This window comes from Myxocyprinus asiaticus, chromosome 10 (genome assembly GCF_019703515.2).
Source record: "Myxocyprinus asiaticus isolate MX2 ecotype Aquarium Trade chromosome 10, UBuf_Myxa_2, whole genome shotgun sequence".
NCBI lineage: Eukaryota > Metazoa > Chordata > Actinopteri > Cypriniformes > Catostomidae > Myxocyprinus > Myxocyprinus asiaticus.
In genome coordinates this window covers 18,322,857-18,350,317 of record NC_059353.1, presented here as the reverse complement: position 1 = coordinate 18,350,317, position 27,461 = coordinate 18,322,857, and the positions used below count along the sequence as shown (strand labels likewise).

Genomic DNA, 27,461 nt, shown 5'->3' with positions numbered 1-27,461 from the left:
ACGAGATTGTCCCCTTGGTCCCCCTCGCCCGGAGCTTGGACACGTGGCTTGCGCTTCCAAACCTGTCGTGATGACTGACCCGGACCATCCGACTTGGCTACATGATTCAGTTCACCAGGCACCCGCCCAGGTTCAGCGGTGTCCGCTTCACCTCGGTGAAGGGAGAGAATGCCGCTACCTTGCGTGCGGAGATCGCTACCATCCTACGGAAGGGTGTGATAGAGCCTGTCCCTCCGGCCAAGATGAAGAAGGGGTTTTACAGCTCCTACTTCATTGTACCAAAGAAAGGCGGTGGGTTGTGGCCAATCTTGGACCTGTGAGTACTGAACCAGGCTTTGAACAGACTCCCATTCAAGATGCTGATGCAAAAATGCATTCTAGCGAGTGTCCGGCATCAAGATTGGTTCGCGGCGGTAGACCTGAAGGACGCATACTTCCACGTCTCGGTTTTACCTCGACACACACCCTTCCTGCAGTTTGCTTTCAAGGGCCGAGCATACCAGTACAAGGTCCTCCCCTTCGGCCTGTCCTTGTTCCCTCGCATCTTCACGAAGGTCGCAGAGGCAGCCCTTGCCGCACTAAGGGAAGTGGGCGTCCGCATCCTCAACTATCGACTGGTTAATCCTTGCTCACTCGGGATGTGTTGTTTGCACACAGGGATCTGGTGCTCACACACCTCAACTGGCTGGGGCTTCGGGTCAACTGGGAAAAGAGCAAGCTCTCCCCGGTTCAGAGCATCTCGGTTTGGAGTTGGACTCATTATCGATGATGGCGCACCTCACGAATCGCACAGTCAGTGCTGAACTGTCTGAAGGCATTCAGACGGGGGACAGCGGTTCCACTGAAAATTTTTCAGAGGCTCCTAGGGCATATGGTATCCTCAGCGGTGGCCACACCGCTCGGGTTGATGCATATGAGACCGCTTCAGACTCGAGTCCTGAGATGGGCATGGCACCGCAGGATACATTGCGTGGTCGTCACGCCGATCTGTCGCCGTCTCTTCAGCCGTTGGACCGACCTAGCATTCCCCTAGAGCTGGTCTCCAGGTGCATCATGGTTACAACGGACACCTCCAAGACAGACTGGGGCACTGTATGCAACGGGCACGCAGTCGCTGGCTCTTGGACTGGCCCGCGACTGTGTTGGCACATCAACTGCCTCGAGTTGCTGACAGTACTGCTCTGACCGTTGATCCAGGGCAAGCATGTTTTGGTCCAGACGGACAACATGGCGACGGTAGCGTACATCAACCGCCAAGGCGGCCTACACTCCCATTGCATGTCACAACTCGCCCGCCGTCTCCTCTGGAGTCAGCAGCACCTCAAGTCGCTGCAAGCCACTCACATCCCGGGTGACCTCAACACCGCAGTGGACGCACTGTCACGACAGGTTACGCTCAGGGTTATATAACCAATTATATATTGGCTATATAATACCCCTCCGGGTGGGGTGTGGTCTCCACGGTGTCTTCCCCTTGGGAGTGACACCCCCCAAAGTAAACACTTATGGCCCTCAGCCGGTAAACAAAATTCCACTCTTTTTGGGAAAAAAGATGATAAGAGGCCACGGCTGGACTAGCCTGTCCCTATTTGTTGGGCAAGTCGACTTGCTCCCAAAGGACCATTCGATGTTCATAAGAGCATTGGGAGAGGTTACGTGACGGCCTGGTGTGCTGGCTATGAGGCACACAGCAGTCTGCCCGTCTCACACCGCCAGTCCACGTAACACGGTTTAGCTTATTGTAGCGTTTCGTCTAGGTGTCACTACATCGACACAGTGTCGAGTGAGTGACAGATAGGTAACGTCCTGGTTACTTTCGTAACCTCCGTTCCCAGATGGAGGGAACGAGACGTTGTGTACCTCTTGCCACAATACTGAACTACCCGCTGAAATGGCCGGGACCTTGTCTCGGCTCCTCAGCACAAAACCTGAATGAGTGGTTGCAAGCCAGCTCCTTTTATACCCATATGTCCGGGGGAGTGGCATGCAAATTCCACTCGCCAATTCCCATTGGCCTTTTTTCAAAATCAGAGGTGTTTGGGGCTCCCAAGAGTGACCCCTAGTGTCACTACATCGACACAACTTCTCATTCCCTCCATCAGGGAACAGAGGTTACGAAAGTAACCAGGACGTTTATTTACATGAAGTGTGAAACCAAAAACGTGACTACAAAACATAAACACAAACTAAACTAGACTTGATAACATGACTTGACTTGAATTCCAAACAACGTTACATAAACACAATACCTGACAATGGACAATGGCAAACATGAGGCTTAAATACACAGACAAGGGAGAAACATGACAATGATAACCAATGACAAGACAGAACTGATAACAAGGTAACAAGACAATAAACCAATGAAAACAAGACACATGAACATGGAAGGAAACATGAAATCACATGACCAAGGAAACAGGAACAAAAATGGCATGGAAACAGAAAATAACATGACATGAAACCACATGACCTGAACAGGAACTAAACTTTAAAATAAAAGACATGAACACAAAACATGAACAAAAACACATCTAGACGTGACATACCCCCTGATATCCGACACCCCCCAAAAAAAAACATAGAGTTCAAGGGGGAGCTGGGGGGTGGGGGCCATGGCGACTTGATGTGGCTACATGGCATGACGTGGTGACATGGTACGGCAATATCCTGACTTGGCCATGGCAGGTGTGAGCGCTGGCTCATAGAGCGGAGGTGAGCCTGGACCATGGAGCAGGCTGAGGCATTGCCATGACTTGGCATGGAGCAATCTGAGGCATTGCCGAGACATGGCATGGATCAGGCTGAGGCGTTGCCTTGACATGGCAAGGAGCAGGCTGAGGCGTGGCTGTGACGTGGCATGGAGCAGACTCAGGTGTGGCGGTGACATGGCATGGAGCAGACTCAGGCGTGGCTGTGACATGGCATGGAGCAGACTCAGGCGTGGCTGAGACATGGCATGGAGCAGACTCAGGCGTGGCTGTGACATGGCATGGAGCAGACTCAGGCGTGGCTGTGATATGGCATGGAGAAGACTCAGGCGTGGCTGTGACACGGCATGGAGTTGACTCAGGCGTGGCTGTGACATGGCATGGAGCTGACTCAGGCGTGGCTGTGACATGTAGTTTCATTTCCTAAACATATTTCTAGAAGTAAGGTGGGGATATCCCCCCACCCCACGTTGTAAAGGTTGCTACAGCTCTGGCTTTGTTACTTCAATGAAAAGTCATTTTTAATTATTGAAAATGTGAATATTGGCTATATAATATCAAGATATCAAATGATCATGCACAAATGTAATGACATTTATACAATTTTCAGGCAAATGAAAACAGAAATGAGATAAAAATTGACCAGTTGACTAGTCTCTCTCTCTCTCTCTCTCTCTCTCTCTCTCTTATTGGGGTAGAAATACCAATTGTGGCTTACATAATAATATGTATAGATTAGGGCTGTCAAATGATTAAAATATTTAATATTCTTTTTATGGGGGTTTGACAGACATGCAAAAAAGTCTGCACTGTCATTTATAATTGACATTTCTGTGCAAAATACATCAAAGACTCTTTTTAGACCCCTGTCACAATTGTAACTGGTGGGATTCATTGGGTAAATGATAGTGTAGATTACCTGCAGTGTTCCAGCAATGTCTCCAACTTCTGCACTGGCTAGTGCACTATCAAACAGACGCTGTGACAGAACCTTGGAGATAGCAGCAGGGATTCAGTTAGCCAGAAATCAGTACCACCACTCCCTATATGCATATTGCGCAGTCCGCGTAAGGCACCAACTCCCTAGGGGGGCACCAGAAACTCCACCGGCTGCCCTTAGTCGCATGTTATATGTTACTCAAGGACCCGGTAGCAACACAGATGTTCACCTCGCGCTCACACTTTCACTTTTCGCAACTTTCGTACCGCGCCTCGTAGTGCAAGGCAGGTGTTCAAATGGCAGTTGTCTTGCCGCTGCAATCATGTTACAATGTTAGAAGCTTTATCTGTGCTTTGCGGGCATGTTTTACTCCTGTGCTACATTGATAAAATGCTTGGTACTGGTCTCAGCATAATGTCTCCCACTATCCCACCAACATACCACCATGTGACATTAGCAGTGTTTGCGCGAATTGACTTGCTTCTCATGAACTACGGTTTATTCAAAGGGTCATATTACGTGTTAACGGCCTTAAAAAAATGTGTGCCGTTAAACAAATTTTGTGTTAGTTAACTTCGACAGCACTAAAAAAAGAACAATAGATGTAATCAAGGTTTATTAAAATATAACAATAGTTAGACAAATAAAGTGCAATGATGTTAAATGAATTCTATTTCGAAAGGTTAGCAATACTTAAAAATATCAGGGGGTACTTCAAGTAAACCATTTTTGTATTTGGCTGACAAAAATTTTGGGAACCAGTTGTAGACTATACATATGAACAAAACAATGACATCCCTGCCTTTGTTTAACTGTTGCAAGTTAATGGCAACATTATAATTTAATACTTTTTTTCTGCACAACATATGTACTGGTCACAGCATGCATTTCTTTCAGCGGTGTATGTGATATGGGATCAACTAAAATAGGTGCCAGATCCCAATCTGAAAGTGCTGGTTCCGGTACAAATTAAGCCCTGACTTTCCATTCTGATGTTTTGATAGGAACAATCTGCACATAAAAATATAAATCCTTTTTTTTTATCAAGTGTTTTTTAATACTAAAGATTTTATCTTCTATCAAGTAAGAAATTAATGCTTATCATAGCTTCAAAACTGACAGTAAATTAACTTTGTTAGCAAAAAGTTTTATAGAATAGGTTCTATGTATCCTTCCACTAATCTGAATTTTAGCAAAAATGCTGAAAGATGGACACAGTGCTTACTTATAGCACTTATTCATACAGAGAGAGCAGACAGACTAATGATAGAGACTTTTCCCAACACTAAATAACAGCTAAGCTAAATGTGACGTCTATTAAAGGTTAATAGGTTTATGTGGTGTTTGTGGTTGGTGTTTGTTAATTTTAAACTATTCAAGTTGTTAAAAGACTAAAAATTTTCTAATGTTGTTGTTAATAAATTGGAAACAAAAAGGAGTTTATACCAATACTGTATATGGCTTTATAATGTTAAATGGTTAAAATTATCAGTTTTTATCTTTAAAAATCACAAAAATGTTTAATTTAATAGAGGTATCGTTGTTGGTAACCATATCAGCGATATTGGCCTTTATACCACTTTGTATACGATTGTAAAGAAAATAAGCGATAACACACATCCTTAATGGTGAGCAACATGCTAATCTCTGGAGTGCTAGTTTATAACAGTGTTAGGATGCAGCACAGATCATCTCTATGAATAGAAAGAAAGCCCAGTGGGAAATAAGACATCAGCAGCAGGATATTGAGCCATGATCTGGATGCCAGGATGTCTGCTAAGACCAGAAGTAAATCAAATCTTTATCGCTGAAACTGATGCAATCTGATCTTCTGTTCATGAGGAAAAAACACAGATGTTGTATGGTATAGTATTCCTAAGAAATACTCTCCTCCTAAACTGTTTATCTAATTTTAATGAGCACATGTCCAATAGGTCCTAACAAAAGATGATTCCATCATTAAAACAATTAATAGTTTCAGCTCTTAAAAATAAGCTATGCTGAAGACATTGTAAAATAGCACACTTGTGATTGAGTATCATTTGAATTCTACATAAAAGTGTAAATTATTATCTACCTAGGTGCTGAAAGCAATTTTTTTAACATGCATATACTACACGTCCTGCTACCCAATGGATATAATTGATAACTGAACTGTAAAAAAAAACAAAACAAAAAAAAACAATTCATGTCATAAATATATTGATGTCATATGGTTTTATTCAAGTTAATATATTATTTAATATTGCTTACTGTAAACTGTGGTAAAATCACTTAAACACACAGACTCAAGTGGCTTTTTGCCTTATCATTGTTTAACACTGTAGGTCACAATAAGTCAAAGTGTTAGTCATATTTTTGCAAGGTGTTTCCATGATAGCACACATACATCACCCAGATGTCTATTTGATGTGTGTGTGTTTACAACTGGAAGATGTATTTTTTTTATGTTTTTGCTCAACTGCAATACATTTATACAGTAAGACATATGTCAATAAGTATGTGTTGGATGTCAATAAAACATTTAGCAAATATCTTTGAGACGTTTATGATATAGAATATTTGTAAATATGATTGTTTTAAGATGTTTAGTAGATGTTAATTAGATTGTAATGCTTTCCAGATTAACAGATCTAAAAACTGACAGTTCAGAGATGTATGTGTGCTATCTGGTTTTATTTAAAATGGAATCATGTGCAAGACATGAGAGTTAAAGAATCCTAAAAATAGGAAGCTGTCTGACATTCTTTGTTGCTGTCAGGACTCCAGTGAGATGAGTCGGAGCCACTCGGAGGGAGCTTACGCTAACACCATCCTTCCAAATCACCATCACCACCACCGTACCAACCACAGAGTGTTTGAAGACTTTGCCTGCTAGGAACCTGCCTAAAAGTTCTAGTGCTGTTGACAACAACAGAAAGAGTTCTCTCTGTGCTGAGTTTGGGCTCAATGATAGACCCTCAGATCTCAGTGCTAATCTCTCTTGCTGTTAAAGCTACAGCCAAAGTCAAACTCTAAACCCTTGCTTCTGACTGAACGCAGACACAGATCGGACACCACATTATGGTCCAGCAGGAGACCCTCTGACCCCCCCCCCCCAGGAAGCTACAACTCTGGCAACTCTACAGTTTCTACACTGAATACTTTGGTACTGGGCCTCTATAATATCCAGGCATAGACTGCATGACATCTAGATCCACTTTATACTCCAGATCCTGTTTGAAGCATTACATGCATTCATTCATTCATATTTTATTGACTGTTAGAGGTTTATTCAGTGAGTTCTCATCTTGTGAATTAATATAATTCAGATGAATCCACAAATGTAAATTATGTATTTGAATCATGGCTTTCAACCCTTAGAATCCAGAGAATAAGAGAAATATCTTTCCTCTGGTATACTGTTTAAATGAAATCATGGGAAAGGTGTAGAATAGTTTGTGTTTCAGAAAAGTAATATGTATCCATCACTACTGGATATGTCTGGTAAATGTTTTCTTTATATTAAATGGTTTATGATTCATTTAACTTGAAGTATATTGAATATTCCACTAATTTTGTAATGATATTTATAGAGATGTAATGTGTGAGTGGTAATGGGTGTCATTAGCAGTCACATAATAATTATATTGTAAGGTAACTTCCCTTTTGAGAACAAAATGATGTGTACATTAAGCACACCGAGCCCAGAAGATGATATTGTGGTAGCCATATGGAAACATTTTGTTTCAACCATCTACCAGTTGATAGATTCACTTTCCCGGACCTCCCTAAAGTGTTTAATAAAACAGACCTTATGTTCCTAGTTTCACTTTTGATTGAGACAGAGTACAATGGCCCCACAGAGAATGATAAACTGTTTGCTCTAGCTTATGGCTAGATGTGTAAAAGTCGCTTGAGTTTTTCTCAGGGTTCTTTGCTATGAAATGTCTAGCAGTGTCTATTTGACAAAATAGGGACATGAAAAGCATTTCAATCTAAAACAATTATTCAGTATGTGAAATTAAAGGAATAGTTAATTCAAAAATGAAAATTCTGTTATAATTTACTCAGTCTCATGTCATTCCAAACCAGTACAATTTTATTTATTTATTTATTTATTTATTTATTTTTTGGAACATGAAAGAAAAACATTTAATGAATATTGTTAATACTAGAACAGTTGATAGTGACTCACTTTAAGGCTGAAAATGCACCCAAAATGATCATAAAATTAGTCCATTTAGCTCACATAATATTGTAAGTCTTCTGAAGGCAAATGATAGGTTTTGGTAGGAAACAACCCGAAAATTAAGTAATTTTTCAGTAAATAATCTTGATGTCCATTTTTAGCACTAAAAACAACACATGTTCTTGTGTGAACACAAAGCCCACTGTGAACAAGCATCTCTAATAGTGCCCATGAATGTGCAATGGATGTCAAGAATTTCACAGAAAATTCACCAAAACATATGCCTTCAGAAAACTTTGAATATGACACACAATCCATATGGACTACTTTGATGATACTTTTGGGTCCTTTTTTCAGCCTTTGTGAGTCTCTATAAATTGCCAAATACGAACCAGAATACTCTATATTTCACCCTTTTAAGTTCCACATAAGTAAGAACTTGGAACAACATGAGGTTGAGTAAATTATGACAGGATTTTCATTCTGGGGTGAATCATTCCTCAAAGTAAGCACTTATATAAGACAACTTTTTCCATTTTAGCATTTTTATTTATTTATTTTTTTCAATTTTAGCATTTGCAGTTACAAATATGGTTAATATTACAGTGTCAAATGTGTAGCACCCCAAATAATTTATTTGGGTCTTTGACAATGGACTACTTTGTAAGACAAACGTTTCAAATTCATTTCTGGCGATAATATGTTTGTCTGATCAATGCCTGTTTATTAGGTTAATAGGTGTTTAACTTTACCAATTCATTATTATGATGTAAAGTTATATGATTTTAAAGTTTTCCTATTTAAAGTCCCCCCCCCCCCCATATAAAAGTAATCATGGCAATTGTGGGATATTAATATTCATAAAATTGTATCACAGTGACATTTTTAAAGGTTCCCAGTAAGAGTCTTGATGGCACCCCGAGCCAGTTATGCATAATAATACAGTTTACTGTCATAAATAACTATGCTCTCAGCAGTGAAAGCGGAAGAGCTGACATACCAGTGCATGTCCAAGAATTGCACTGGAACATCACTCAGATTTGATTTGGCATTATCTGTCAACCTCATGCACTTGTACAGCTGTATATTTCTGCTTTTGTGGCCTATCTTACATGTGCAGAAGGAATTTCTTCAAATGCTGAAATGCCATTGCATCTGCAGAAATCACAGGCCCTTTAAAAGAGGGACTAGCTTTCATATTCCTTGACTTTAGTGTGAAAACAGTGTTTTCAAAAGAGCAAATGACAGTGATTTTCTGTGATTCATTGGACAGATCTACATTAAAAAGAGGATGAGTATACTTGACAAAATCAGTAGGTAATATTTGAGGTTTTGCTCCTATAATGATTTTCACTCCCTGCACAGTTTCAATTAATATGCAGTCATCTACTGATATTATTTCATCTTCAGGCTCCAGTTCCATCATGGACTGATTGGGGCAATATTTTAGCTCCAAGTGTATATATTTAAAATGGTGTTGTGCAGCTTTAACTTTGACATGCTGTTCATTTCCATTAGCATTTAGTGGCCGGACCACCACTTAGCTCAGTGAGGGGGCCATAAAACGAGGCACTGAAGCAGCATACTGTATAGCGCAAACAGACTGTTGAGATTTCCACACGATTAAAGGCATCAAGACTAATCATGCTAATTACACATTACGCTCCAGAACTTAATGGACTGTACACCAGAGCACACAGAGAACACATAGTACAGTTTGTACAAAGGTCTGCTCTTATGACCGTGGTTTCTGTTAGAACACATTTTATAAATGTAATGGTACGTACTGCAGTCCAGTAATAAAATCTTGATAAATGAATTTCCTTGTTTTTGTTCACTTCAGTTATGAGATAAGCACTTTCATACCATGTGCTTTTTAAGATCCTTTAATGGCTTATGATTCCACAGAGAATGATACTAAGATATCCTAAAGGAATGTTATAAGGTTCATTACAAGTTAAGCTCTATTGACAGCATCTGTGGTATGTGGTCGATTACCACAGAAAATATCGTCGACACATCCCTCAGTGACATAAATCAAACATTATACGTGTTAACATGAGGCAGAAATAACTAAACGTCTCTATGCAAAGTTATATTCACTTTTTCAGTTCTTGTCATGACCATGTGAAGCTAATAAACCCTGTAACTTTCACATGATACATGCAAGGAAAGTGGAAATATACTATTTTTGTAGTGGCACTGCTGAAAGGATTCAGACAGCTTTACAACTCAAACAACAATTTATTTATTTATTTATTTATTTTTTTTTTTTATGGAACAAAACTGTAATACTCAAAGTAATTAATTGTACTGAGTGGAGGAAAAATAAATCATACAAATAAGTCAAATAAATTAACTTTGATGAGTAATTAGAACTTTCTCTTTCTTTTAAGTTCACAAAACTGAAACCTTTAAAGTAACCTGAATTGTTTTGTGGTTTTGAGCTTAATGAACTTGTCTCTTTAATGTATATGAACTTTGAAATTTTTGCGATGGTAGCTTAGATGCAGAGACTATTGGGCATTTTTGTCATGCAGCTATGTTGAGTTGCATTGAACCAATGTTGGTGAAACTACAAATTTCTCCAAAAAACTTCAGTTTGCTATAGAAATTATGTAGGTTGTTGGGCATTCCTCATTCCTCTTTTTTTCAATGAAATATATTTACAATATTGCATTACATGTGTTCATGTAAAAAAAAGAAGAAAAAAAAAAGAGGAACAAATTTTCACTGTTGTCAGTTTTACTGAATCCTCCTTTGTTCATTTTACTCAAATAAATAAATAAATAAATAAAATAATGTCGCCAAGTGAATGTGGCAACATTTTAAAGCTTTACTTTATTTGTGTTGGGACAACACTGGTTAATTGAAACTGGGCAGGGGGTTTCTAATTTCCAGCATGCTTTGCATGGCACTTGGTAGGGAGAGTAAATGTTAAAATGAAGTGTTATATTATATGTGTACAAGAAGAATGTAAAGGGGGTGACATGATAGTGTTTAATGTTTTATTGTGTTGAGATTTAGAAGAGTTTCTGTTGTTGCTGGAGTTTTGGGGGTTACCATTACGGTGAACAGTGGAGCTTGAGTTTTTTTGCATTCTGCTAACTTATTAGGGTTTACAGTGAATTCATATAATTGCTTTAACAAAAATATAAGGTGCACATATTTCTGTCTCTGTCTCTAAAGGCTTGACAAAGACAAAACATGTTAATCAAAAAGACTGCATTGTATAAAATGTTATGACATTACATAATTGTTTGAATATCCCCAAGATTGTGGTCATATTTCAAAGTTTAAGTAGATTTAATAGATTCTCCAAAATTAGATCTTTTAGATGTTATAACTACACAAAATGTCCAAAATGAAGCATTCTTAAATGGGCACATCCCTGAATTAAGTTGCACTTGCTAAAACGTTAAAACATGTTGGGTGGAGTAACAGAATATATAGTAATATTAGTAAGCCTAAATGAGAGTGTTTTGCTCTATTCCACTCTGCCAGCTGCAGCAATTAGAGATCAAACCTCTTCTATTCCTATAAGGTGTAAAATCCTGTTTACAGCAGCTTATACTTTGTTTTTAACTACTATGCAATGCTCTTATTGTGTCCTATTGATAATGATACATTGCAATTACAGTGAAGTACTGGCATGAAAAAAAGTAATAGAAAGATGTAAATTGCTTACATCATTGGAGCTGTTTAGGAAATAACTGAGTGATCTGCTAAAATGTTCAGATGGAGCAAAACTCCAATAATGTAAAAAAGAGTGCTATATAATTAGATTCTGCTTATGTCAGCTGCCTTGTACTTATATGGGTTCACTGCATACCCAAAGGCAGCATGTGTGGTTAAGGGCTCTAAAAGAGAGGGCATAAAAATAGAGGAAAATCAACAAGCTGTATTCATGAACTGCCTCGGAATTTACAGCTTATTAAGCTTCAGGTTTAATCTGGACCCTATTGGATCTTGATTTGTAACTTTTGATTTATGCTGCAGTAATGGTCACAACAAAATATATGCACATATTGGTCTTATCGGTTGCTTTAGTATGCCAGCATCTGCCCTGAAAATTAATGTCAGTACAAATCAATATGGGTAGGTGACATTAAATATTTTTGGGAAGTTGACATGTCCTGTGGTGTGACATGCATTCTGCATTAAAAACTGACATGGAACGACATGTATTCTGTATTGAAAACTGGCATGGAGCATTGTCCTGCTGGAAAAAAAAAAAACAATCCTCAGTTGGTCAGAGCAGAAGGAAGCAAGTTTTCTTCCAGGATAACCTTGTACATGGCTTGATTCATGCATCCTTCACAAAGACGAATCTGCCGATTCTATTCTTGTTGAAGCACCCCAGATCATCACCGATCCTCCACCAAATTTCACAGTGGGTGCGAGACACTATGGCTTGAAGGCCTCTCCAGGTCTCCGTCTAACCATTAGACAACCAGGTGGAGGATTGGTGATGATCTGGGGGTGCTTCAGCAAGTCTGGAATAGGGCAGATTCGTCTTTGTGAAGGACGCATGAATCAAGCCACATACAAGGTTATCCTGGAAGAAAACGTGCTTCCTTCTGCTCTGACAATGTTCCCCAACTCTGAGGATTGTTTTTTTTCCAGCAGGACAATGCTCTATGCCACACAGCAAGGTCAATCAAGGTGTGGATGGAGGACCACCAGATCAAGACCCTGTCATGGCCAGCAATCTCCAGACCTGAAACCCATTGAAAACCTCTGGAATGTGATCAAGAGGAAGATGGATGGCCACAAGCCATCAAACAAAGCCGAGCTGCTTAAATGTTTGTGCCAGGAGTGGCATAAAGTCACCCAACATCTATGTGAAAGACTGGTAGAGAGCATGCAAAGACGCATGAAAGCTGTGATTGAAAATCAGGGTTATTCCACAAAATATTGATTTCTGAACTTTTCCTAAGATAAAACATTAGAATTGTGTTATTTAAAAATGAATATAAACTTGTTTTCTTTGCATTATTTGAGGTCTGAAAACACTGCATCTTTTTTATTTTGACCAGTTGTCATTTTCTACAAATAAATACTCTATATGACAATATTTTTATTTGGAATTTGGGAGAAATGTTGTCAGTACTTTATAGAATAAAACAAAAATTTTCATTTTACTCAAACACATACCTATAAATAGTAAATCCAGAGAAACCGATGATTTTGCAGTGGTCTCTTAATTTGTTTCTAGAGCTGTATATATACTGCATGGTATATTTGTACTTTTAAAAATTAACTTGTCCCCCCATATGACTGATTACAATGAGCTACTGAAGGCAAAGGGGTGATTAAAAAAAATAACATTTTACAGGACCCAAAATATAGACTTTGCCATATGAATTCATATATTAACCTTAACATGTTGATTTCAAAGTTTATAGAAATGCTATGCATCAACAGGCATACATCATTAAGTACTGATCTGATGAAAGTAAAAAAGGGGGCAAAAAATCAAGCTGCTACCTTTATCTGAGCCCTAAAATAAAAAGTCTTTATTAAACATTTTGTACAATAATATTTGAACAAAATACAGTATATTTGTAGAGAATATTTATAGAGAAATAATCAACAAAGGTGAGGTTTAGAAACAGTCTTGTGATAGTATATGGTACATATCTGAGAGCAGTTTTAATCCCACACTCCTTTGCTGACCCCTAAAGGCCAGTGGCGGCTTTAATCTGCTCATTCTGTGTGCATGTGTTATTTATAAAAAATCCAAAACATGTCAAGTTGTAAAACCTATTTCACAGCTCTTATACGCAAACACATTTTGATACCCAGCATCATGATATGGTATAACACAAGTTAGTTTTAAAGATGCATGTCAGTGTACAGCATTTTTAAGTTTATGACTAAATTAAATAATAATAAAAAAATCTTCTCAACAAAACACTACATAAACACAGCAAACACAGGTACCAGGAGTCAGTTCTAAAGGACAAAATGGAGACACACAAAAATACATACATTGTACACTCACTTTGAAAAACAAATAAACAAAAGTCTCTTAATCTTAAATAGCTCAATGTGTTGCCATACAATCGTACATTATATAGAGTCTCGAGTGCATCTTAGAAATTAACCAGAGATTTTCCGAAAAAAGGTATTTCAATAAATTGTGTAGCATTTGAATGTACTGAACTCATCTGGAGTTTTTTTATCAGCAGGCTCTAAGAAGACTCAATAGAGTACAACATAACTCTGAATAGTATTGCACTAGTATTGCATCTCTCTTTGGAAGATGATTCATAACCACCGGAACAAACTAGAACAGAGTAACTCAACCTACAATCTTCCGAGAGGGGTAAAAAAATAGCCCACCGGAACAGTAACAATGAAATGCTTTGATACAAGTACTGTGCGACTGATGTACAAGATAGACTTCAAACAACATTTTTAGTGCAAAACTACAATTTGTAATTGTTTTATCTGAACAATCTCTTTGAGGCCGGTTTAGTCATACAGGGTACATATATTTACTGCATAGGTATTCGATAAAGTATTTGTGTTCTGTTCAGAATAAAAAACGTTAAATACATATGTGACTATCCTGGATGAAATGTCTAGGAAAAAATACTGTTTGAAACTTAGAAATGTTGACATTTGTTCTTTGGCACGAATTGTCAATGAGACAATGATTTTACCTTAAAAACGGTCGTAAAATTACCTAAAAATTAATCTTGTAAGTATTTTCAACAGTTATACGTTATTTTGTTTGCATCGTGTGTGACCTACAGTATGACTGAAGCATTTGCAAAGGCATGACAAAAATAAAGAAACCCACTGCTAAAACACAGAATAAGGCTATGGCTTCTTCTAACTTAAAAGAAAAACTGTTATATTAAATGTACATGGGATGTTTTATAAATAGGCTGCTTAAATAGAGTTTATCATCGTCGTTAACAGTAACCCCACAAAAATACTGTGAAAGGGCAGTTTTTTGTTTTTGTTTTTTAAGGCACAGTCATTTGGATATGTTATGGTAGTGATCATTTCAACAGCTAACAGCTGTTTGGTCTAAAAGCCAACAGAAACCAAGTTGCTCATAAGAGAAATATAGAAAAACAAGGGAAATCATAAAGCCCTTTTTGCCACAAAAAAATGTAAATAATTTTTTTTTTTTTGGTACCGACAGCATTTTTGATTGTTCAGCATTTTGATTCCACAGACACGTAGAACTAGTAAAGCATCAGCCCAATGAAGGGAGGATGGTTAATTACCTCTCAGTCATCTCCCGGTCTTTCGGGATTGGTTTTAAGTACTGTTGCCCTGCTCTTGTTCAAACAGCAGCATGGCAAGTTGAGAGCGTGATCCGAGGCTATCCAGGGTGCTCTGTACACACCTCTGATATATATCTTCACTTAGACGAGGATTACATGATTGGTAGCTGTATTTCTGATGCAGGGCTGGCTCCACTGCTCGGAAAACATGAAGACTAGAATACTTCACAAACATCTCATAGATATCCAGATTCTCCAGAATCTCTTCATTCTCCTGGACATCTGATGACATGCGTGTCCGTGCCGCCATGTAGTCCGAGTTGTAGAAACATGCCTCATTAAAGAAACTGCGATCAAAATGGCCAGCCTCTTTGACCAAGTCGACAGTGTTGGGAAGGGGCTGGTTGTGAAAAGCGATGTCAGGATTGTAGAATTGGAAGTGAATGGGAAAGAACACCTGCCAGTTATTTATGGAGTTCATCCGACAGCGATTGAGGAACTCCGAGTTGATGTTGGTTTTCACAGTAGCTATGAAGAACAACGTGTCAACTGGATGCTTTTTGGAGATGATGTCCATAAATTTGATTTGAGAGGGGCTTTCGCTTTTAACGCTGATCCAGGGGATTTTAACCGTTGAATATCTGTGCTCAAAGGCATTGATTTGTGCTTTGACGCTGGCAAAGATGTCATTCTGGTTGACTTGCTGGGCCTCAATGGGATCGTAGATGAAGAGAAACGTCAAGATGGTGTTCTCACTGGTCTCAAATGCATTTGTGGCATACACTTCCAAAAACTGGTGAACATGCTCTCTGTCTTGAAGAGTAACAGGTAAGATGATGTGAACTCTGGTTGCCTCAGTAACATAAGGCATGGGGATGATCTCAATGCGACTGAGAGGCCTCACCAGGTGGACCCTCTTAGTGATGGAGCGACTGTGTCCTTTCTGGTTAACTGCCTCCAGCTGTAGATCCAGGGTGTACTCCATCCCTCTGGTGGGGTCAAAACGCCTGTATCCATTAATTAGCTGTTGCTTCTTCAGGTGCAGAACGGGCCTATACTTCTTGTTCAGCTCGCTCATAGCCGTCTCAATGACATCAGCAACGTCAAGCTTATCGATTCCACGCAGCTCACACTTTGGCAAGCCATCGATGCAGGAGTACACCTGATCCTCAGTGAAGTAATCCCACCGCAGGACCTCGAAACGTGTTTTGGGCTCGAAGGGTGGATTGATACCAACTGGCCACAGGGCACTACGGTTGCCCTCGAAAGCCACCACACTCACATTTTTGATCTCTGCCTGTTGAAAAGTAGAGAATAAGATGTGTGTGATACGCTTAAATGTGCCAGTTCACCCAAAAATGAAAACTCATTTACTCACCCTCATATTGTTACAAACCCATATAACTTTATTTTCTTCCATGGAACACTAAAGGAGATGTCAGGCGTAATAGCAGCCTCAGTCACCATTCACCTTCATTGCATCTTTTTCCCATACAATGGAAGTAAAGGGTTACTGAGGCTAACATTCTGCCAAACATCTTTTATGTTCCATGCTAAAAAAAATATAATAAAAGTCATACGGGTTTAGAACTAGGGTGAGTAAATATTGACCAAATGTTCTCTTTAAGCTTACCCCCTACCCAATTACAGTTGCAGACATTTTATGAGTGTGTTATTAAATGCATTTGAAAATTCATTACACTGTATAATAACCAAAGCAATTTGAAAATTAAGATGGTAGCAATTTTACCCACACTTTCACAATGGACTGCAAATAATGAATTATACTTATAGCACTCAAAGGTAAGAAGGAACCATTTCCTCTCAGTGTGGCATTGCTAAAAGTCAGAATGTGTTTAACATAAGGGTACCTGCAGTTTTTCGATCTCCTCGTATGTCTTCTGCAGTTCAATTTCAGTAAAGTGTTTGTGTAGCCTGTACATCTGCTCAGGGTCAGATACTGGGTGGACAGCCAGTGCATTCTTAAACTGCACGTTATCTTCCTTACTCGGGTCAGAATTTTTTCCCATTTCATAATAATAATACTTCTGCCCCTGAAAAAGAGATAAACATACCAAAAAGTATGGCCAATGAGTTAGTGGCCTTATTTTAAATTCAATAACGGTGGGATTCAAAAGGCTGAGATCACTGTGAAAATCTGGGTTTTAGGATTTTGACAAATTTAAACCAAAAAAGACCAAATAAGCAAATTAGTGACCATGTTAACTCCTTTGCACTAAAGGTCAGATTTACTTGCTTCCATTGAAGCACAAGAGATGCTAAGGGGGGGGGGGTCTATGCCAGCTTGAGCGCATGCTGTCATTAATGCAGGGGGAAATTCCAAAATTCATGTTCATTTTCAATTCAACAATCCTCAAATTATTTTGGTGATTATTCTTTAAATCAGAAAAATGCAAAACTACTGGTCTGAGACTTGTAGACCCCACTGCATAACAATTAGGCCCCATTTCCACCTGGTATTAAGATGCATTTCGGGTAATCCGATCACATGTTATCAGGTGAGACACATGGCTGTTTACACCTGGTCACTTAAATGCTTCTCCTGTGACCACTTGTGTTTGGATTTGGAGGGCGGGTCTCTGTTTCATGATGACATACATCAATCACTATGTCAGTATGTTACTGCATGATATTAGAGCGCCACAAAATTAGAAAAGTTTAAGAAAGCGTGAAAAAAAACATCTAGCTGTTTCTCCCAGATGTGGTTGAAATTTAATCTAAGCACAAATGCAACATTTTCAGCAGAATTATCCTTTATTTTAGTGGATTACCTGTATTAAGGGAGCTTGGTGTTCATGCTTGACATCTGTGTTAATATCAGACACACTAAAGAAGATCCGTGAAGCTCTCGTGATTGTGTATGTATCTGCTTTTTTAAATTTTCCGATCAGACAGTTATTTCCTTTTAAAGCCGCTTGTAAACGGCTAAGTTTAAACTCTTGTTTTAGCGCAGCGGTTTATTGACAGGTGAGGGGTGGCACTTTACTGCTACCGGGATTTTTGACCACATTCATATGTGGTTTCAGTGATCCGAATGTTTAGACCCAATTCAGACCTGTATTTAGGGCTGACCACATGTGATTGGATAACCGAAATGCATCTTAATACCAGGTGGTAACAGGGTCTTAGAGTACAATTTTCTATTATTTCAAGTTTGGAAATAATGGATCAGAGGAAACACTTTGATTTCTACAGTGATTTCTGCTGAACACTAGTCAAAACAAATGATGTTCCAGGCTGTAACAAATAATGTTTAAGCAAAGTAAATTATTCCACTTTTGGCCCCTGCAGGAGCACTGTTCCAAATAGAATGGGAGACGCTGAAAATATGTGTTGAGAAAAATGGTGCTTTGATAGTAGCAGCAGAGGTGGATTTATAACTGGATAAAATGCCGAAATGGAGATGTAGTGCGGAGGAGGGCGGGGCCCGAATTAAGCACGCCCGGACCTCAATCAGCCTGATGAGGCGAGCGAGGGATAAAGGCAACCGGAGACGGCAGTTCGAGAGAGAGAGAGAGAACTATGGGCAGCTGCCCTGTATGTGTTTATGTTTTTGTGTTTTTAAGTTTATCATTAAACTATTATTTATATTGTCAAGCCGGTTCTCGCCTCCTCACTTCCCTTTAACCCCTTTACATTGGTACCGCAACCCGGGAGGGAGGAGGGATGTCAATCGTAGAGTCCTCGACACTGCGGTTCACCCAGGGGAGTGCCGCTGCCATCTGCTGGGGGACGGAGTAGCCCGACCACCCGGACACGGGGAATGGCCACCGTCCACGAGGTGAGTGAGGACTGGACTCCCCGACCGCCTGGAGTGATGGAGCTGCTGCCAGGGGCGGAGGAGTGCCCTGCCATCTGCCAGAAACGCGGAGGGGTCAAGGGAAGACCGCCGTTCGCGAGGGGAGGAGGGAATCGACTCCCTGACCGCCTGGAGCAGTAGGGCCGCTGCCATGGACGGAGGAGTGTCCTCCTAATGCGGAGGGGCGTTCTGTCCACTGGGGGGGTCAGAGGTCTGACTCCGGTCCGCCCAGGGAGGAGTGGCTGTCGTCCACCTGAGAGGGTGGAAGAGTGATCGAGGACCATGCGAAGGCGCATCAGAGAACCGGTGAGTGAATTCGGGAGGCCAGTTCTCGCCTCCTCCCTACCCTTTAACCCCTTTACAGGAGACAGTACATTGTGCCTAGTGAGTCTGATTCACTGACTCTTCCAGACATCTAATGCTCCTCTGATGGATTAATAGAGGTCTCTGTACTTATTTCAAGAACAGATTAACCAAGGACCCCAGACCTCTCCAAACAAAGGTACGACATATGGTTCAGTTTCTAAAGTTGAGATTACATTTTGAGCTGTGATTCTGCTTAGGCACTACAGCCCAATAAGATGGTCAAAATAGAAACAAAAAGGTGAACGTTTTTATTGTTTATTTGTTTGCTTAAATTCTTATACTTATTCATAGTTGAATGACAAAAGAGGTTTGAAATAAGAGGTTTTCAGAACTACTTGGGCCACAAAAAAGAGAAAGTATGTGGTCTAAGTATGGCCTGGACTAAAGGCATTTAAGTATTTTTCAAAGGAGGACTATGTAAAAGTATTTCTTTCAGTATTTGATGTGAGGCTGTTTTTTCTTTTCTTTTTTTATCTATTAACCTTAAAGAGAGGCTCTATATCTCTGAAAAATTAGACCACATTTTTAACAATTTGTCCAAAGTATGTGTGAATAGTGAGCTTTTAAAATGAGTGTGAAAAAATAAAGGTGGCAGACCAAAAATGAACCAGAGTTTAAGGGGTAAAGTTAACTACACGAGAGAAGAAAAAAAAAATGCAATTCATACAGATAATGACTTGAACACACCTCTTATATGGTGAACATGATTTTGTTTTCTGAATTACAATTTAGTTTGATATTTTTATAGGGCTTATATTCAAAATGTCTAGGCGGTGCAACTGATTGTAATAAATTAACAATTGGAGATTTTTATGAAGAATTCTAATTTAAAAGCGGATTTAAAATATAAAAAAAGGCTTTCAAATGTCAAATGGAATGACCCAAGAAAACTTCATCATATTCATCATTAAAAAAAATTAATGTTTATACAAATAAAAAAAAAAAACATTTTGTGCACTGTAAATTTTGCCTGAAAAAGTTTTTGAAATAATGATAATGATTAATGTAAACACTTAAAAATTAAATTTAAGGAAAATATTTGATTACTTTTACTTAAGTTTTACCACTTGCCATTTTTTGAGACATTAATTCAAAATGTTCTAACAACAACTGCAATAGTTGCAAACAAATGAAATAGATTCCATCTATCCACAAACCACCTCACTGGATTCTTTATAATGATCCACGAAACACATTTATCCCACGTTATTTCTTATAGCCCTTAATAACTTCAGTAAAATGCTGAACTATTTTTAGTTGTGCAATGGCCAGTGAGGTGCAGACAGTAAGCACCTGAGCCAATTAGACTGCAGTCAGAGAAAAGTGAATTTAATCTGATCAAGCTATTAAAAGAACAAGGCAAAACACTAAACCGTAAACATCCCCAATTTGCACCGTTCTAATTGAAATCACAGCCACATATACAAGCTAAAACTAAAATGCTAAAATGAATGACTCTATGAATACTTATAACTAAATGTCTACATTTATAAGACAGACCTCACTGGATCAATACTCAATAGCACTTGCATGTAATAATTATTTTTCAAAATGTCAGGTTAAAAGCCAATTTCAGCTGTTTGAGTGGACAGGCCAATTATATAAGGAAGAGTCAAAGCTTAATGCTTCTATTCAAAAGACCTATATGTTTACATGTATGAATTGAAGAATCTTCTATTCAAAAATGACACTGAAGAATCAAAATGTTATATGATGTATAATCCCAAAGCTGTAGTCTCAGAAACATATCACTAGGTAACAGCATTTTTCTCGAATTTAACTACACCAAGAATGATTAAATAAAGATAAAAAGGTTTAAAAAAAAAAAAAAAAAAAAATAACTATTATACAGTTGAAGTCAGAAATTTACATACACTTAAGTTGAAGTCATTAAAACTCATTTTTTAACCAGCAACGTATTGTGAGAAGCTTGTGGAAGGCTACCCAAAACGTTTGACACAAGTTAAACAATTTAAAGGCAATGATACCAAATACTAATAAAGTGTATATAAACTTCTGACCCACTGGGAATGTGATGAAAGATATACAAGCTGAAATAAATAATTCTTTCTACTATTATTCTGACATTTCACATTCTTAAAATAAAGTAGTGATCCTAACTGACCTAAGACAGGGAATGTTTTCTATGATTAAGTGTCAGGAATTGTTTAAATGTATTTGGCTAAGGTGTATATAAACTTCAACTGTATATAACTATAATATATATACATTATATATATATATATATATATATATATATTATACACACACACACACCGGAGAGCCAAAACATTATGACCACTCACAGGTGAAGCAAATAACACTGATCATCTCCTAACAAGGCCATATGTCAAGGTCTGGGTAGATTAGATGGTAAGCGAACAATCAGTCCTCGACTTTGACAAGGGTCAAATTGTTATGGCCAGATGACTGGGTCAGAGCGTCTCTGAAACGGCAAGGCTTGTGTGGTGCTCCCGGTCAGCAGTGGGGAGTACCTGCCAACAGTGGTCCGAGGAGGGACAAACCACAAATTGGCGACAGGGTGTTGGGCGCCCAATGCTCATCGATGCATGAGGGCAAAGAAGGCTATCCCATCTGGTCCAAACTGACAGAAAGTCTACTGTGGCACAAGTCACCGAAAATTTTAATGATGGTTACGTGAGGAATGTGTCACAACACAGTGCATTGCACCCTGCTGTGTATAGGGCTGCATAGCCACAGACTGCCCATGATGACCCCTGTCCACCGTCGAAAGTGCCTACAAATGGGCACACGAGTGTCGGAACTAGACTTTGGAGCAGTGGAAGAAGATCACCTGGTCCGATGAGTCACGTTTTCTTTTACAACATGTGGATGGCCATGTATGTGTGCGCCGTTTACCTGGGGAAGTGATGGCACCAGGATGCACTGTGGGAAGACGACAAGCCTGTGGAGGAAGTGTGTTGCTCTGGGCAATGTTCTGCTGGGAAACCCTGGGTCCGGCCATTCATGTGGACAATTTTAATCGTTGTGCCACCTACTTAAGCATTGTTGCAGATGAGGTACACCCCTTCATGACAATGGTATTCCCTGATGGCAGAGGCCTCTTTCAGCAGGATATTGTGCCCTGCCACACTGCTCACATTGTTCGGGAATGGTTTGAGGAACATGATGAAGATTTTAAGGTGTTGCCCTGGCTTCCAAATTTCCAAAATTCCCCAGAACTCAATCCGATTGAGCATCTGTGGTATGTGCTGGACCTACAAGTCCGATCCACCTCACAACTTACAGGACTTGAAGGATCTGCTGCTAATGTCTTGGTGCCAGATACCACAGGACACCTTCAGGGGTCTTGTAAAGTCCATGTCTCGGCAGGTCGGCGCTGTTTTGGCGGCACATGTTGGACCAACAGCATATTAGGCAGGTGGTCACAATGTTTTGACTCATGAGTGTATACAGGAATATTTTGTTTTAAGGATGTTTTGATATTTTTATTAGAAAACAATATATAAAGATACTGATTCAGAATAGTTTTTGCAGTGTAATTAGCACATAATTCAACACTTTGGCAAAAGATAGGCTATTGAGACTCTCTTTCTCTCTTAGGATTTTTCTAACCATGATATTTTTAAAGCTTGTGCAGATTTTAGACACTTTCAGGCCATCTCTTTTTGAGCAGTGACAGGTTTTCCAGACAGGCTCTGGGCAAACAGGGTTCTGTGGGTGGAGGAATTGAGCCACTCTTACATCACTCTGACCAAGAAGCCAAAAAATAAAATAAAAAAAAAGATACAGGAGAACTCGCTGACTCCATTAAGAGGTGCTTTATATTGTAGATCCAACATCTGTCCACAGAAGTTAGAAGAGGCAAGTTGCAATGCAATGTAAAAAAGTATTGCAGGTGAGAAAAGCCATGACGTCATATCACTGTTGCAAAAACTAGAATTACTCTACTGTGCACTATGTATGTATGTATGTATGAGTATATATATATATATATATATATATATATATATATATATATATATATATATATATATATATATATATATATATATATATATATGTATGTGTGTGTGTGTGTGTGTGTGTGTGTGTGTGTATGTATAATAAAAAAGGGAAGACTGTCTAGAGAGTGTCTTGAATTTAACTTGCATTTATGCTACTGGCAGCCAGGATAAAGTCCTGTGTAGATGTGTAACAAACTTCAGACACTTTGCTGATTGACAGACTAAAGCACCAGACTGGAGACCTTCCCTTTAATTGGTGAGAACAGCAACATATTTCAAAGGAGACATTTGAATCTTTTCTTTGGTTTTGTACACACATGCTGTCGAGTTGAAAGGCAGTGAGATTTCGTTTCATCAATAATAGCGCCCTGTTGGGTCCCACATTGTAAGTGTGAGTCACTACTTGTATAGAGCTCTCTGTCTTCATACACAGCAGGTTTACCACAGGGAGTACTCCTCTCTCTAAATAAAGGCAACAGAGATGGAAATTACAGATGTGACACTGACAGCTCATTCAAACTATTTGGAGTTGAAAATAGGCCATATAATTTGTTCTATACAAAAGCAATTCCAAAAAAACAAAGGTCTAGACAAAAGTATCACAAAAAAATTTGGCTACCAAACATACCACAAATTATGGTTATGTGTGGAACTGAAATAAATAGCCTAATACTGATTATATAATTAGATTCCTCTGCAGCTTCTTACAGGTTTATCTTGTAATTACTGTTTTACTAGCGATAACAAAAAGAACTGCGAAAATAATTACTGTTGCCAAACAGGCTTCCTGAAATCACAACTCTTCGTCTTGGTCGCCAAAGAGAGAGGCCCCCCTAAAACTCATTGATTGAGCCATTGTTTGCGGCATTGTTGCTGTTTAGGGCTGGTCGGGATGCTCAAACAAACAGATCAATGTCGTGATAGTGCAACAGAACCAGTGCTACACTTCAACTTATAGTTATAGTAAACGGGGATAGGAGAAAATATTTAAAATAGAAAAAATTAAACACCTTTAAATTGTAAAACTCACATCCATCTTACACTTACTTTTTGATATAATGTAGGAATCTCCCATAAATTTGTCAAATCTGGTGAGAGTTGCTGCACTGTTGTAAGCCTCTTTGGCACTTTTATTGATAGGAGAGTCAAGAAAGGACAGGAAATAATGGAGAGTGTGTGCGTGGGTGTTAGGAATGAGAAATGACGTGAGCCAGACTTGCATCACCCACATAAACTCAATGTAACACAGTGTTACATGTTCTTGCACACAGTATCACAATCCAAAGGTCTGGAGCTAGATCATAGTAGAATATTTTTGTTCAGATACAGATTATTTGGCCTGTCTTCTCACTTAAGATTGTCTAAAAGCAGATTTTCCAAGATAAAACTCCATATCTATTCCTATACGAGTACACCTCCACTGAAAAAGACTTCTCACCTCAAATTCTTCCACACAGTTGGTATCAGCATAGTCAATGATGCATCGCCCGAGCCACTCATCGTGTCTGGCACTGAGAATGTCATTCCTGCAGTTCTCCAGGAAGGGCTGAAGCCTTAACAAAAGACTGTGAGACAGCAGATAGCCAAAACCCCCATAGCAATACCGCCCCTGCATCTCACCTCCGATAAACTCTTCTGGGCTGCCCATGTAGAGCACCCGGTCCATACTCAAGTGCTCCACCAGAGCCTTGATACGATCTGCCTGTGTGTATGTGTCATCCTGAGCGAGGTAGAACCAGTCGTACTCTGTTATGTAGTGTTCTAGTATGTACTTAATGGTCTGGAACATGTTCCAGATGAGGCGCTCGTCACCATGGGTGACCACAGACATGCCATGGGGTACCTTGCGGCTCCGTGAGCCAGTGAAGAACACAACATTGTCAAGATGATGGCTGATGGTGCGGTTGACGGCCACTCCCAGAGTGTTGATGGTGTTTTTGGAGGTGAGAATTCCCACAAAAAGACGCTCTCGGATTCCCAGCTCTGTGCTGATGTATTTTGCCCTGTTAGAACAGACATGTTACTGATCAGTAATTTGATTGCTATTTATAACTCATGACTGTAAGGCACTGCAACTTTGTAATTGAAAGTTTAACCAAAGTATTCAGCTATGACCAATAGTGGGCATCAAAACATCCTAAAGAATTCAGTCAGGAGCTTCAAATTAATTCTGCAGTCTGCTGTCAGGACAAAGCTTGGCTAACCAGTGCTTTGTGGAAGAGGGCATCATGAACCTAACTGAATTGACCCTTATGGCACTGGTTAACAGTGCTCTCTAAAAACCTCTTCATTAAGTGTTGACTGAAATGGAGAAAGGAGCACCATGGGAGAAACCTTTAAGAATTACAGAGTTCCCAATGTGATGTATCAAAAGAAGTAGATCAGTGGGTCTCAAATTTTCCTTTTTTTTTTTCTTTTTTTTGATGATCGTAACCTAACGACCCCCTCTCTACTAATTTGCTCTCAGCGCCCCCTGGCATCCTTAGAACGCCCCTCCCCCCGTTGAGAACCCCTGAAGTAGATCATGGGGAACAAGAAAACAAACAGTTATTGCTTTAGGTAATGTTTAGACCTGTTTCTAATTCCTATTAAACAATTTTGAAAAAAAAATAAAATAAAAATCAGTACATGTGAAAGAGCGGAGATACCAACGCCTCGACATTTATCTTGTTGCAAATATTTTTGGAAGGCCAAAGCGAATATTTGTTTTATCTACAATGGTCCAAATTCAAACAACTAGCAATGAAGTGTAGAGGTGTGACTCTTGTGTTTCTAGAAGTTGAAACAAAACTAAGATTTTGAGTTTCTCTGTAAGTGTGGTAACCTACTATTTGTTTGCTGTACCCACAAGAGCTCATGAAAACTACTCCTGAGTACAGGTTTCTCTATACCTAGTAAATACACGTTGCATTAAAACAATATAAACATTAATAATATAAACTTTTGAGGACCATGTTGCAAAACAGCAATTTTGTATCACACTAAAATCATGTTAAAGCGTATAATGTTTACGTCTTTGGACAGGCTATTACACACACACACACACACACACACACACACACACACACACACACACACACAAATGGAACAGTTATTAACTGGGTTTAAACTGGGATGTAATCTTTAACGTGAACCACATTACAGTTGAAACATCATCAACAGACAGATGAAGCAGGCAGAACTGTTTGTCTACCTGAAAAGTTTCTTGGGCTGAGTCTGTTTCACTGGTTTATATGCTATAATTCTGGGTTGGAAATCCTCCTCCTCCTCGCCATCATTCCCAGTGGAAATGGAGTTTGGTCTCCGGGCTCCTTTGAGATTTCCATCCTGGGATAAAATCACCCCTTCATCATCTCCATTGGTGTTAATATCACAGCTCTCCTCTATCCAGCTCACACTCAACAAACTCAGTGTAAATCCCAGAGAGATCCCGATAACAATCGGCCCGATCGGCCTCAACAGACTGATCAGCATAGAAAATCTCATTGTACTCCGATTACTGGTGTATTACACACCTCCTTTAAGTGCGATCTTTTGAACAAAGTAAAAAGCATTAAGAAAGCGGTTCAAATTCTAACGAAAAATGCACTGAATGTTTCTATTTCCAATTGCAACATTGTATCGCCTTCCTCGAGATGAGGCATTCGTACGTGTCAGTGGCTTTGTCGCTCCTCCCACAGGATATCGAGTGCCCCGCCCACCAGATTAAAAGGGAGCCGCGGTATCCCTTCAAAGGGCGGAGCGTTTGATCTGTAGGCGGAACCAGAGCCCTTTGAACTCCAATGAAATACGACGTTGCTGTCTCTTCGTAATGACGCCTGTTTTAGTGGGCGGAGCAGTGAGTTGAAACTTAAAATGCTCTTTTTCAGTTAAAAGAAAAAACTGTACAATAGTGCCACTTGACAAACATTTTCTATTTTATCTAGTGAGTACGGACTTGCTTCCTTGATCCAAGGAATTATGTTTTGTTTTTTTTCACTAGAGGGCGATGTGGGCTCATATATACAGTAATGATCACTGGCTTTTTCATTAAACATAAGGGCACTCATTTGACTGGCATGAATTTCCTGAAATATTTAAAAGCATTTATTAGCTCAGTTTGAGGCACTAACTAACAAGTTTCATAGCAAAAAAAAAAAGTGACAAAGCAATGATCTTTTTCAATTTCTTATTTTGGCATTTGAAGAAAGCCTTTATTATTGTTACACGCTATACAT

At 39.3% G+C, this 27,461-nt stretch overlaps 2 protein-coding genes across 2 annotated transcripts in view; one reads left to right on the top strand and one right to left on the bottom strand.

Annotated features, from left to right (window-relative positions):
- The window catches only part of LOC127447190 (acid-sensing ion channel 4-A), a 157,624-nt gene extending 147,493 nt beyond the window's left edge, over nucleotides 1–10,131 (top strand). Inside the window, exon 10 of the mRNA XM_051708841.1 lies at nucleotides 6,413–10,131. Within this exon, the coding sequence (XP_051564801.1) occupies nucleotides 6,413–6,529 (117 nt within the window). The 3' untranslated portion in view covers nucleotides 6,530–10,131. The remainder of the gene's footprint in view (nucleotides 1–6,412) is intronic.
- Nucleotides 10,132–12,897: 2,766 nt separating this feature from the next.
- LOC127447180 (chondroitin sulfate synthase 2-like) lies at nucleotides 12,898–26,909 on the bottom strand. The gene is made up of 4 exons (XM_051708819.1): nucleotides 26,438–26,909; nucleotides 24,683–25,247; nucleotides 16,941–17,123; nucleotides 12,898–16,366 (listed from the first exon to the last, which is right to left on the bottom strand). Exons 1-4 carry the CDS (start codon nucleotides 26,728–26,730, stop codon nucleotides 15,104–15,106), a joined length of 2,304 nt encoding a protein of 767 aa, XP_051564779.1. The 5' UTR covers nucleotides 26,731–26,909; the 3' UTR covers nucleotides 12,898–15,103.
- Between the last annotated feature and the right edge of the window lie 552 nt (nucleotides 26,910–27,461).